This window comes from Schistocerca nitens, chromosome 8 (genome assembly GCF_023898315.1).
Source record: "Schistocerca nitens isolate TAMUIC-IGC-003100 chromosome 8, iqSchNite1.1, whole genome shotgun sequence".
Lineage (NCBI taxonomy): Eukaryota > Metazoa > Arthropoda > Insecta > Orthoptera > Acrididae > Schistocerca > Schistocerca nitens.
In genome coordinates, this window is record NC_064621.1 from 150,387,381 (window position 1) to 150,400,125 (window position 12,745).

The following is a 12,745-nucleotide window of genomic DNA, read 5'->3' on the forward strand; positions in this document are numbered from 1 at the left end:
TCAAATTAAGTGAAAACATAAGACCAAGTGCCATTATGCTTGTTCAAAGAAAAAGTGCAATATGACCATGTTGGCGAGTTTCAATAGGATAAAAGAATACGTCTCTGGAAAATGGGTTTCTTTTCCTTTGCACAGGGCATGCTGCTGTAACTGTAATGTGTGTGTTGAAGCAGCAGGCAGAGAAGTCATATGCAGTGATGAGTAGACACTGGATTAACAGTTGCAATCCCACATGGGATGGATGCTGTCTTGTTCACTAGGCTGAAATGAACAATTCAGGTTTGTTTATAGGAACACTGCAGTATTGTGTGACTGTTTGTATCAACTATATCAAACTGACTACTGCTGGCTGAGCTGGTGGAATACATGACATTGTGACAGCTTCTGTTGTTCAGAAATCACAAATACTTTAGACTGCAATCAGGAGGTTGATGCTGTCACTGGCATGCTTCAGCATATTCTTTAGTGAGTGCCAAAGTCATGTGTGGTGGCCACAATCTGCCAACCTGCTTTAGTGAAAGACATGGCAGAAAATACCAAGTTGATACTTCAGGTACCTTTAGCAATAACATTCAGTTGTGATTCCAGGCAGTAATAATGGAGATCAAAACACTGGGTCTGTTTTAGAGGCCAAAGTATTGCTGCTCCTTGTGGCAGCATCATATACAACATTTTACCAGAACAATCTCTTGTCACATCTCATGAGAAATGTGCAAGCCTTCTCGGATGGACGAGTGGTATCACAGCTTTGCTGGCTTTCATGTTCACCCAACATCTATATTAATCACTGGCCCTGTCAGGTCTTAAATGTATTTCCTAAGTGTGATTTTATGAGCTGTTTCATCCATTCCTTTCACGTGTTTCTTACCCAAGCTAAATTAACAATCCATTGTGGGCAGTTCTTTAAGATAATGGAAAAGGAGGAAATTTTATAGAGACAAACTGAAGCCTGCTTTATGAACCACATTGTCAAATATTCCAGTGTACATTTCTTGAAAACTGTTGCTCCAGAGTTGTATGGGTGGACACCTTAAAACTGTTAAAAGTACCTTTAAGCTCTGCTCCTTTGTATTTTCACAAATAATTTATCTGAAATTGATACTACGATCACAAATAGTATTCTCCTGATTTTAATATCTATTTGAAATACATTAAAAGTTGCTATGTTGATGTTGTCCACCCCTATAGCTGAGTGGCCAGCGTGGCGGTTTGTCACGCCAAGGGGCCCTGGTTTGATTCTTGGCTGAGTCAGAGATTTTCTCTGCTCAGGGACTGGGTGTTGTGTTGTCCTCATTATCATTTCATCATCATCAGTTGAAGGTAATGGGAAAACACCACTGGAATCACTTCCCTAGACACTCATGCAGTGGACCTCTCTGACGAGGCTTCCCCCATGACAAGTCCTGCTGTAAGACAGAACACAAAGTTTTAAATGTTGATGTTCAGGAAAATTATTAATGACCCTCCCCCGTGTCCAACTACTTATGCAAGGATGAGTCAATAAAAGAGGTGTAAACGCCAGAACACTGCATACTTTTTTAAATTTATGTAGTATTCCATTGTCTGTGGTCAGTGAAATGCAGCTAGTATAAAATGGCAGTTGTGCTACAAGAATAATGTGCAGTTGTGTTCGACAGTTTGTGTACCAAGGGAATGTCCCAGGAGGACGTACATGATGCAGTGCATCTCATATATAGTGAGAACTGTATTCCACAGAAAGCTGCATTCCATCGAATATAGGAGTTTAGTGAAGGATACGATCAAAAATAATATCAAACAAGGATTATCTTTGTCACCCTGTGGAATTTTCCAGTGAAGCCACAGTGCAACATGGGGAAGAAATGATCTGTGAAGTTTTCATGTGACTTTTGATATTTGCTCTACATTATTCTCTTGGAACAATAAGCATCACCATCATGTATATAAATTAATAGAGGGAAACATTCCACGTGGGAAAAATATATCTAAAAACAAACATGATGTGACTTACCAAACGAAAGCGCTGGCACGTCGATAGACACACAAACAAACACAAACATACACACAAAATTCAAAATTCAAGTGTGTATGTTTGTGTTTGTTTGTGTGTCTATCGACGTGCCAGCGCTTTCGTTTGGTAAGTCACATCAAAACAAAGATGATGTGACTTACCGAACGAAAGCGCTGGCAGGTCGATAGACACACAAACAAACACAAACACACACACAAAATTCAAGCTTTCGCAACAAACTGTTGCCTCATCAGGAAAGAGGGGAAGGAGAGGGAAAGATGAAAGGATGTGGGTTTTAAGAGAGAGGGTAAGGAGTCATTCCAATCCCGGGAGCGGAAAGACTTACCTTAGGGGGAAAAAAGGACAGGTATACACTCGCACACACGCACATATCCATCCACACATATACAGACACAATCAGACATATTTAAATATGTCTATATATATATATAGGGGGTAAGTCTTACTTACCCCTAAGGTAAGTCTTTCCGCTCCCGGGATTGGAATGACTCCTTACCCTCTCCCCTAAAACCCTATCCTTTCGTCTTTCCCTCTCCTTCCCTCTTTCCTGATGAGGCAACGGTTTGTTGCGAGAGCTTGAATTTTGTGTGTGTGTTTGTGTTTGTTTGTGTGTCTGTCGACCTGCCAGCGCTTTCGTTCGGTGGGTCACATCATCTTTGTTTTTAGATATATTTTTCCCGTGTGGAATGTTTCCCTCTATATATATATATATATATATATATATATATATATATATATATATATATATATATATATAGAGAGAGAGAGAGAGAGAGAGAGAAAAACATATATATATATATATATATATATATATATATATATATATAATGTTTCCCTCTCTCTCTCTCTCTATATATATATATAAGTAAGACTTACCCCCTAAGGTAAGTCTTTCCGCTCCCGGGATTGGAATGACTCCTTACCCTCTCCCCTAAAACCCTATCCTTTCGTCTTTCCCTCTCCTTCCCTCTTTCCTGATGAGGCAACGGTTTGTTGCGAGAGCTTGAATTTTGTGTGTGTGTTTGTGTTTGTTTGTGTGTCTGTCGACCTGCCAGTGCTTTCGTTCGGTGGGTCACATCATCTTTATATATATATATATATATATATATATATATATATATATATATATATATATATATATATATATGGTTATAATAGAGGGAAACATTCCACGTAGGAAAAATATATCTAAAAACAAAGATGATGTGACTTACCAAATGAAAGTGCTGGCAGGTCGACAGACACACAAACATACACACAGAATTCAAGCTTTCGCAACAAACTGTTGCCTCATCAGGAAAGAGGGAAGGAGAGGGAAAGACGAAAGGATGTCAGCGGTAGTGTTGAAAGGGGAAAATAAATTTTTTTTGGTTATGGTTTGGAAGTGGGTTACGTATTATTGAGTATATATAGGCGGAATAAAATTGTATAGTAGATTACGGTAAAAAGGGGAAGGTGAATACAAAGTGAGACTACTGGTAAAAACAGAAAGAGAAAATAAAAAGAAAATAAGATGACAGGAAAGATTTCGAAATGCAACAGCAACAATAACAAACGTAATTGTTGGGTTCAAATTAATGATATGGTTATAATAGAGGGAAACATTCCACGTAGGAAAAATATATCTCAAAACAAAGATGATGTGACTTACCAAATGAAAGTGCTGGCAGGTCGACAGACACACAAACAAATACAAACATACACACAGAATTCAAGCTTTCGCAACAAACTGTTGCCTCATCAGGAAAGAGGCAACAGTTTGTTGCGAAAGCTTGAATTCTGTGTGTATGTTTGTGTTTGTTTGTGTGTCTGTCGACCTGCCAGCACTTTCATTTGGTAAGTCACATCATCTTTGTTTATATATATATATATATATATATATATATATATATATATATATATATATATATATATATATATATATATATAACAGAGGGAAACATTCCACGTGGAAAAAATATATCTAAAAAGAAAGATGATGAGACTTACCAAACAAAAGCGCTGGCAGGTCGATAGACACACAAACAAACACAAATATACACACAAAATTCAAGCTTTCGCAACAAACTGTTGCCTCATCAGGAAAGAGGGAAGGAGAGGGAAAGACAAAAGGATGTGGGTTTTAAGGGAGAGGGTAAGGAGTCATTCCAATCCCAGGAGCGGAAAGACTTACCCTAAGGTAAGTCTTTCCGCTCCTGGGATTGGAATGACTCCTTACCCTCTCCCTTAAAACCCACATCCTTTTGTCTTTCCCTCTCCTTCCCTCTTTCCTGATGAGGCAACAGTTTGTTGCGAAAGCTTGAATTTTGTGTGTATATTTGTGTTTGTTTGTGTGTCTATCGACCTGCCAGCGCTTTTGTTTGGTAAGTCTCATCATCTTTCTTTATATATATATATATATATATATATATATATATATATATATATATATATATATATAGTGAGAACTGTATTCCACAGAAAGCTGCATTCCATCGAATATAGGAGTTCAGTGAAGGATACGATCAAAAATAATATCAAACAAGGATTATCTTTGTCACCCTGTGGAATTTTCCAGTGAAGCCACAGTGCAACATGGGGAAGAAATGATCTGTGAAGTTTTCATGTGACTTTTGATATTTGCTCTACATTATTCTCTTGGAACAGTAAGCATCACCATCATGTACATCGACATCTATGAACATACCCTGCAAACCTCTCTGAAGCACCTGACAGAGGATACTTACTATTGTAGCATGTGTTAGGATTTCCTTAGAGAAATTGTATACTATGGAGGGTTCCTCCCCATCCTGATCTGTTGTGTTAGATACATATCTTTATGGTGGTTGGTCAACAAATATTCTAATCTTCAGTCTCAGTTCCTATAAATTTTACAGCACAGAGGTAAATGTTTCGAGTTCTTCTTAGAAATATGACTCTACTGCCTTTTTAACTAATTCACTAAAGAGTAAAACCTTCTAAGTGATTTAGTTGTCCTGTGCACACTGGTGATCATTGTTGATATTATTGCTTCATGATCACTGATATCAGTTTTACCGTGGGCAACCTTTAATACAGTGGTAGTCAACTGGTCCCTACCACCCACTTGTGGGCATTCCAACTTTCATGGTGGACAACAGGCAGTAGGGATTTTAAAAACATTTTCATTTGGTTTTCAAAAAAAATTTTTTGGTAAGTAATTATTACATGCTTTAACTTGCTGTAACTTGCTTTATAAATTTTTCAAAGCAAAGTTATTTCCCTAATTTATAGATTGCCATTACTGGTGGGCAGTAAGAAAATTTTAATACTAACGCAGATTCGAGAGTGGGCAGTAGGTAAAAATGGTTGGCTACCCCTGCTCTAATAGGTCAGGTATATTTTTGCCATTAAGTTTAATATATTTCCATCATGAGTGGGCTTCTGAACTATTTGTACCAAATAGTTTTCAGAGAAAGTCTACGTAGTCAGCTCCAGACATAAGCAGTTGAATTCTTGTCAAGTTTCAACATGTTTGGTATCCTGAGCATTGCTCCAGAGCACAAATAGAACAGACTGGGTCTTTTCCTGCAGCACCCCATGTATTACACTGAAGAAGGAGATGGTTTTTTAATATAGATCATTTGCAAAGCACGAGTCACTACTACTGACTTGTATCCAAGCAATCCTCTAAGGAATGGAAGCATCACTGCACTAAGTAAAATAATGTTCATGCTGGTCCCATCAGTTTGTGAGGTTATGGTGCCTGTGTTTTGGGACATGCAGGGTGTCATACTTATGAAATTCCAAACTCATGATGAGATCTTTAATGCCACATTCAACTGTATTAATCTATGTGAGAAGCCATACACCTCAAATGAAATGGATTCCTGACAGTTGGTATAATAATTCAGGATGACATAGCATACCCACACAGCAAAACAAATGAAGGAGGTATTACAAATATCTCGTTGTGAATGCTTGAAATATCCACTACCTAGCCTCATCTTATTTCTCAATGAGTTTTGTCTGCTTGGACCCCTTAAAAACCGAGCAAGGTGTCGCAGTGGTTAGCACACTGGACTCGCATTCAGGAGGACGATGGTTCAATCCCGCGTCCGGCGATCCTGATTTAGGTTTTCCGTGATTTCCCTAAATCGCTCCAGGCAAATGCCGGGATGGTTCCTTTGAAAGGGCATGGCCAACTTCCTTCCCCGACCTTCCCTAATCCGATGAGACCGATTACCTCGCTGTTGGGTCTCTTTCCCCTAACAATCCAATCCAATCCAAAACCCCTTAAAACCCTACAAATGGATACCATTTTGAAGACAGTATACTCCTAGGGGTCACTTGTTTGATGCAACACTTGTTGTTTGATGAAATTTCTGTCACAAGAATTATGCTGCAGGCTGTCAAGGCCTTGTCCCACAATATGTGGAGTGTTTAAATTTGCAGTAACAGTATGTTGAAATGTAAAATAAATTTCAGACCATAACTCATGGTGCTGACTTCGCAATATATTTAGTGACTCACTCTTGTAAGTATGTAAATATAGCTCTGCAACATTCTCAGTGCAAAAAATACAGACAAGCATATAATTTGGTCAACACTGGGTGCAGAGAATGTGCTGACTTAGGTGACTGATAAGAGTAGATTATGATGGTTGGATGTTGGAAAAAATGAAATTAGAGAGATGAAAATGTTTATATGTTCTTTTACTGTTACCATAAATGCAAAATGGTCCACAAAATGTTTAATAAACAAAGCAGCAACCCTTGTACACAAAAAGGGTTTTTGAGCCTTGACCTTCTGGATGTAACTCTTGGTAACAGGACACAGATTACAAAGCTAGGAAAAGTGAATGCTGTTACAAATGAAATTACACAGCAGATGATTTGCATTTGCACCCTTATTGACAGAATGCTATAATTAGTTATGACTGTTGTGGGCTTGATGACCTCATAAATTCAGCAAACAACAGAGAAAATGAGTTGCCTGCTCGGATGAATTATTTATTTTGGTAATGGTCATTTAACAGAGCATCTTCCAGGAGACTGCTTGTTGTCAAATGCTGCACAGGATGTGGAGAGATGACAATGTCCATAATGGACTCCCTGAAAACTAGGAGTGTTATAAAAGAAACAATGACTGCAATTGACCATTTCGAATACAATAGTACATGGAACGTCCCAGTTTATCTCCTGGCCCCAATCACAACCATATACAATCCCTGTTGAGTATATCTGATTACCATCAAGCAGCAGCTCAGAGTTCAAAAATTCTCTTCTTATAAGCTATTGGAACTACATTCCTACGCGTTGGTATCTTGTGCCACCTAGCTCCAGTCAAGTTCCAAGAACTTGTAGAATTGATGCTATGACATACTGTATCTGTTTTGCATTCCAAAAAGTGGACCAACATACTATTAGTTGGACAATCATGACATCCTGGGTGATCAACATCCTTAACTGGAGATTTGTGTTGCATGCTCAGACATAAGTTTTTGCAAATACTACAGAGGAGAAAACAGTACATGGAAATAGGTAGAATTAATAGTATCCACCAGTTTTATCTTTGATCATTACTATTTTCACACATTAGATTACTTGTCACAAGCATTCATATCATCACTTCTTTAACAGGATGAATCAGTTTCTACTGATGAGTCCGAAGAGAGTTTAAAAGTGTAGCTATACTGTTCAGTTTCACAATTGAGACTTTCTGCACCCCACTGAAACTTCCGGAGAAAAAGGTTATTTGTGTTCGATTATTTCATCTTATGCTTACAAAGTTTATTTTAATTGGCTGTAGGTGCCAAAAAAATGTTCTTACCTGTTCAGCTCTGAAATGAAGTAACTTTCACATTCCTCTCAATGACATTCCTCATACAAAATTGGAAAAGACCCAGATTTGGGCAAAAATAATGTGCTACAAGTTCTTTGTAGAAAGTGGCCATATGCTGTCATGATTGTGATTGAATGAAAGACGCTATCTGTGGACTGGTGTTTTCCAGTGCACCATCACAAATTTTCCGAATGCATCAAGAATTTGTGGACAAATTATATCTGGACAATGTGTAATACAAGCAAAGACATAAAAGACATAACATTATAAGCATAAAGTGTGACTATTTTATCTACCACAACCGTGATCTGACTCCCAATAACTCAGATTGGTTAAAAAAAGTCTATATTTTTCATTTTCCTTCCCCGGAGCTGCTATAGTCATTTATGATACAACGTTGTTTGATCTCCCAGAATCATTTACCAAATGAAACCCCCAGGATCGGGGTTGGTGGGCGCGGACCGCAGAGGGAACACCTAGAACCGCAGCGGACGGAAAACAGAGCAGCAATGCTCCAGCAGGTCGCAGGGAATGGGTGCGGACCACAGAGGAAGCGCCTGCAGCCGTTGGTGGAGGGGGAAAGCCATAGGCATAAATACTGGACCAGGTCCACTCGAGGAGCAGTCTCAGGTCGCACCTGATGAAGGTTACGAGCTACGTGACCAAAATATCGTGCAAGTATGACGCTGATATCCGGCAGAACACCCGACAACCCAAGATGTCATTAGATCGCCGGGAAAGCCTGAAGAGTTACATCAAAAGTCTCTATGGGGAGGAGATGTATCAGAATATCAAGAAGCTGGACAAGCTTCGGCAGAAGAAAGGGAAGATGCTGAGTTCTCTCAGTTTTTTGCTGAGGTGTCGAGATGGAGAAGTGGTACCAGTATTTTCCAGAATTAAACATCACATCAACTCCAGAGCGGCGAACAAGATAAAACGCAGAGCCAGCATGGCACTGGTGAGAGAGAGGATTCGAGATATGCGCCACAGGTTATATGTTGTGGCCAGGGAGCTGTTACACATTCATCTGTACATGGCAGCCTCCTTAACAAGAGAAGATTGGGATTGGGTAGACCGTGCCTCCTGGTCTTTAGCTGAGTGTGCTAGAAGGAATACCTCATCTTGCCAATCTGCAAAGTTTGACCGCATGAGTAAGAAAGCACAGCAGATGGAAGAGACACGCTCTGTGACGAATCTGAGTGGCATACAGTTTGATGATACAACCTTAAAGGTACTCAGCAAGGGTCTCAACTTTGCTACGACCCCTAGAAATGTACCCATTTCAGGTTTCGTCAGTGCAGTAGAGCAAGTTGCAGCCACACTTCCACCTAATGTGGCAGAGGAAGTCCGCCGAGAGACCTGCAGGGCCCTCACCAAGGCCAGGCCGCCGAAATCGAACATCACAACCGAGGAGAGGCTTGCACTCAAGAAACTCCGGGAAGACAACAGCATTGTGGTACTGCCAGCAGACAAAGGGAACTCCACTGTCATCTTGCAGCGGGTGGATTATGATGAGAAAGTACGCCAACTTCTGGAGGACCCTGCATACAGAATTCTGGAGTGTGACCCCACGGACAAGGTGGCAAAGAAGACTAGTGCTCTCTTGAAGGAAACAGGGATGCCTGATAAGATCATCAGACAACCACGGGAAAAAGCGCCAGTGCCACCTAGACTGTATGGGCTGCCTAAAATACACAAGGAGGGCGTGCCCCTACGTCCAATTGTCAGTAATATTGGGGCACCTACGTACACAACAGCCAAGTACTTGAAAGGTCTCCTGTCTCCATATGTGGGCAAATGTATTCACCACATCCGCAACTCAGATTTCCTGCAACGCCTCAAGCAACTGCACATCACAGATTCGGACATCATGGTCAGTTTTGATGTGGTATTGCTGTTCACCAGGGTCCCACTGAAGGACTCACTAGAACTGATTGCAGAGAAATTTGACGGTGCTCTGTTGGACCTGTTCAGTCATACACTGACATCCACGTATTTCCTGTACAGAAACCAATATTACGAGCAAACTGAAGGTGTAGCTATGGGCAGCCCACTGTCCCCTGTGGTTGCCAACATGTTTATGGAGAGTTTTGAGGAGAGGGCATTGGAGACAGCCACATTTAAACCCACATGCTTCTTTAGGTATGTGGATGACACCTTCGTGATCTGGCCACATGGGATGGACAGGCTCAACGAGTTTCTTGAACATCTTAACTCATGCCACCCTAACATCAAGTTCACCATGGAACTGGAGAAGAATGGCCAGCTGCCATTTCTGGATGTACTAGTTCAGAGGAAAGCAGATGGATCAATTGGCCACAGTGTGTACCGAAAACCAACACACACTGATTTATATCTGCAGGCCAGCAGCTGTCACCACCCTGCACAGAAGAATGGAGTTCTGAAGACTTTGGTCCACAGAGCACATGCCCTGTCAGACCAAGAGAGTCTACCTATAGAGATGGAACGTCTCAAAACAGTTTTCTCCAAGAATGGATACACGGACAGACAAATTGAGAGGGCACTCCAACCAGCCGCCATACCACAGGTTCCTGAAGAAGACCAAGATGAAACAAAGAAGGTGGCACATCTGCCCTATGCTGGCTCTATTTCTGCCAGAATCAGTAGGATCCTCTGTAAACACAATATCAAGTGTGTTTTCTGTCCATCCAACAAGATTGGGGGACTGCTGGGGAGTGTCAAAGACGACCTGGGGTTACGAAAACCAGGGATTTACAATATACCTTGTCAATGTGGCAGGTCCTACATTGGCCAGACGACAAGAACTGTGGAGATCAGGTGCAAAGAACATCAGAGGCACACTAGATTAAGACAGGTGACTAAGTCAGCCATTGCTGAACACTGTCTAGAACTAGATCATGCCATGAAGTATGAGGATACCAGGATTCTAGCACAAACACCCAGATTCTGGGACAGTGTTATAAGAGAATCGATAGAAATTAAAATGTCTGACGATCTTATGAACCGTGACACAGGGTACCAGCTAAGCAGAGCCTGGGATCCGGCTCTGGAATTGTTAAAGGAGCAACGGGGCCAGCTGCAACACTGCACAAACAGAGGAACCAGAGACATGGAGATGGAAAACGAGCCCCTGACGGACTGCCAGGAGCACCGGACCGAAGATGGAACACCCAGAAGTGGGACTGGTGGGCGCGGACCACAGAGGGAACATCCAGAGCCACAGTGGACAAAAAACGGAGCGGCAACGCTCCAACAGGTCGTGGTGAGCGGGCGCGGACCGCAGGGGGAACGCTTGGTACCCCAGACCGTAGATGAAACCCCCAGGATCGGGGTTGGTGGGCGCGGACCGCATAGGGAACACCTAGAACCGCAGCGGACGGAAAACGGAGCAGCAACGCTCCAGCAGGTCGCAGGGAATGGGCGCAGACCACAGAGGAAGCACCTGCAGCCGTTGGTGGAGGGGGAAGGCCATAGGCATAAATACTGGACCAGGTCCACTCGAGGAGCAGTCTCAGGTCGCACCTGATGAAGGTTACGAGCTACGTGACCGAAATATCGTGCAAGTACGACGCTGATATCCGGCAGAACACCCAACAACCCAAGATGTCATTTACCAAATAGTTTGCGAGAATGTAGCTGCCTGCAAAACATGAAAATGACTATCCAAGAAGATGTGGTGGATAATAGATTACGCATGATAACAACAAAATGTGCTTCATTCAAAATATAAAGCAGGCATCTGAAGGCATTACATCAACTGTAACTATTAAAGGAAACTGTTTAGCAGTGCTGGTCACGTGTGTTAGTGAATGAGTGGAACTTTATAAAAATGTAAGAGTGTAGGTGCCTGTGGCCAGTTTCAGCTACCATAAATATTTGCTGAATATGGTACTGTGTCATGCTGTAAAACAATTGCCACAAAATAAAACATGTTTTGGCCATGGCTGTATCCAGTGAGTTACTTACAGCATGATGTGGCACCATACCCAGAAAATTTTGTGTTTTATAAAAGATGTTGGCCAAAAGACTCAAGATGTCAATTTCACAAGAAATGTTATACCCAGAGATCAAAATAATTAAAATAATATAACCCTTTTTTAATATTTGGTTGTGGAAAACAAGAATCACCAACACTATTTTTATTTCACTGATGATTTTATAAAGTTTCTTAAATGATCTGTTATATCTCTTACAAACATTTGCTCTGTTTGTATGTCTTTTGGACTTTTTATCAAGATTATAAACTGAAACTTTCTTGTAGAGTACACTTCACAATAGTAATAAATTGTTGATCTTATGTGTGTCAGTATAATATGATCCTTTAGCCAATTAAAAAAAATTAATAGAGTCAATTTCTTCATCAGTAATTTGCTTTTGCGAGTGCTAAGATTCGATCTGTTGACTCAACATAGTTTATAGAAATATATTATTTTACATTTTATTCACTACTCATCTCTTTCTAGTATAAATCTTTGTCACCTTTGAATCAATATTGTACAGGTGAGTGCTTATACAGAAATTTTGGAATTAATTTAGTAAAGATATTGATATGGTACTGAAGTACTATGACAAGAGTTCATTTTAACTTGTATGGTTTGGAAATAAGAATGAAGTAAGAGAAATATTTGAGCACAATGGCTGCTTCAGCTGGTGACACAGTGTTGTTGGATTTTAAGAGCACTAAAGGGTTCACACACAAACTTTTTTATAACAGTGATGTGATTTTTACCTGTGGTGTGTTACGAGTTGGTAAAGTGGTACAAAGTTGCTAGAAAAGAGAAATAAATCAAATAAACAAGTTAATCAAATAAATCTCTGTGCAAGAACACAAGCAAAATGTTTAGATTTATTAGGAAAGCTCAAAATTTAAGATTCATTTAACAGTTGAAATTGTGCAAAATAATATCTCTGTGTTCAGAACTGTTAGTAGTAAGCTATAGGTAATTGCTT

The 12,745-nt window shown here is 40.5% G+C and overlaps 1 protein-coding gene across 1 annotated transcript in view; it reads right to left on the reverse strand.

Moving 5' to 3' along the window:
• Window positions 1–12,745, reverse strand: part of LOC126198417 (synapsin) — an 846,670-nt gene that overhangs the window by 39,636 nt on the left and 794,289 nt on the right. The window contains exon 7 of the mRNA XM_049934720.1: window positions 12,525–12,563. Coding sequence (XP_049790677.1) covers window positions 12,525–12,563 — 39 coding nt within the window. The remainder of the gene's footprint in view (window positions 1–12,524; window positions 12,564–12,745) is intronic.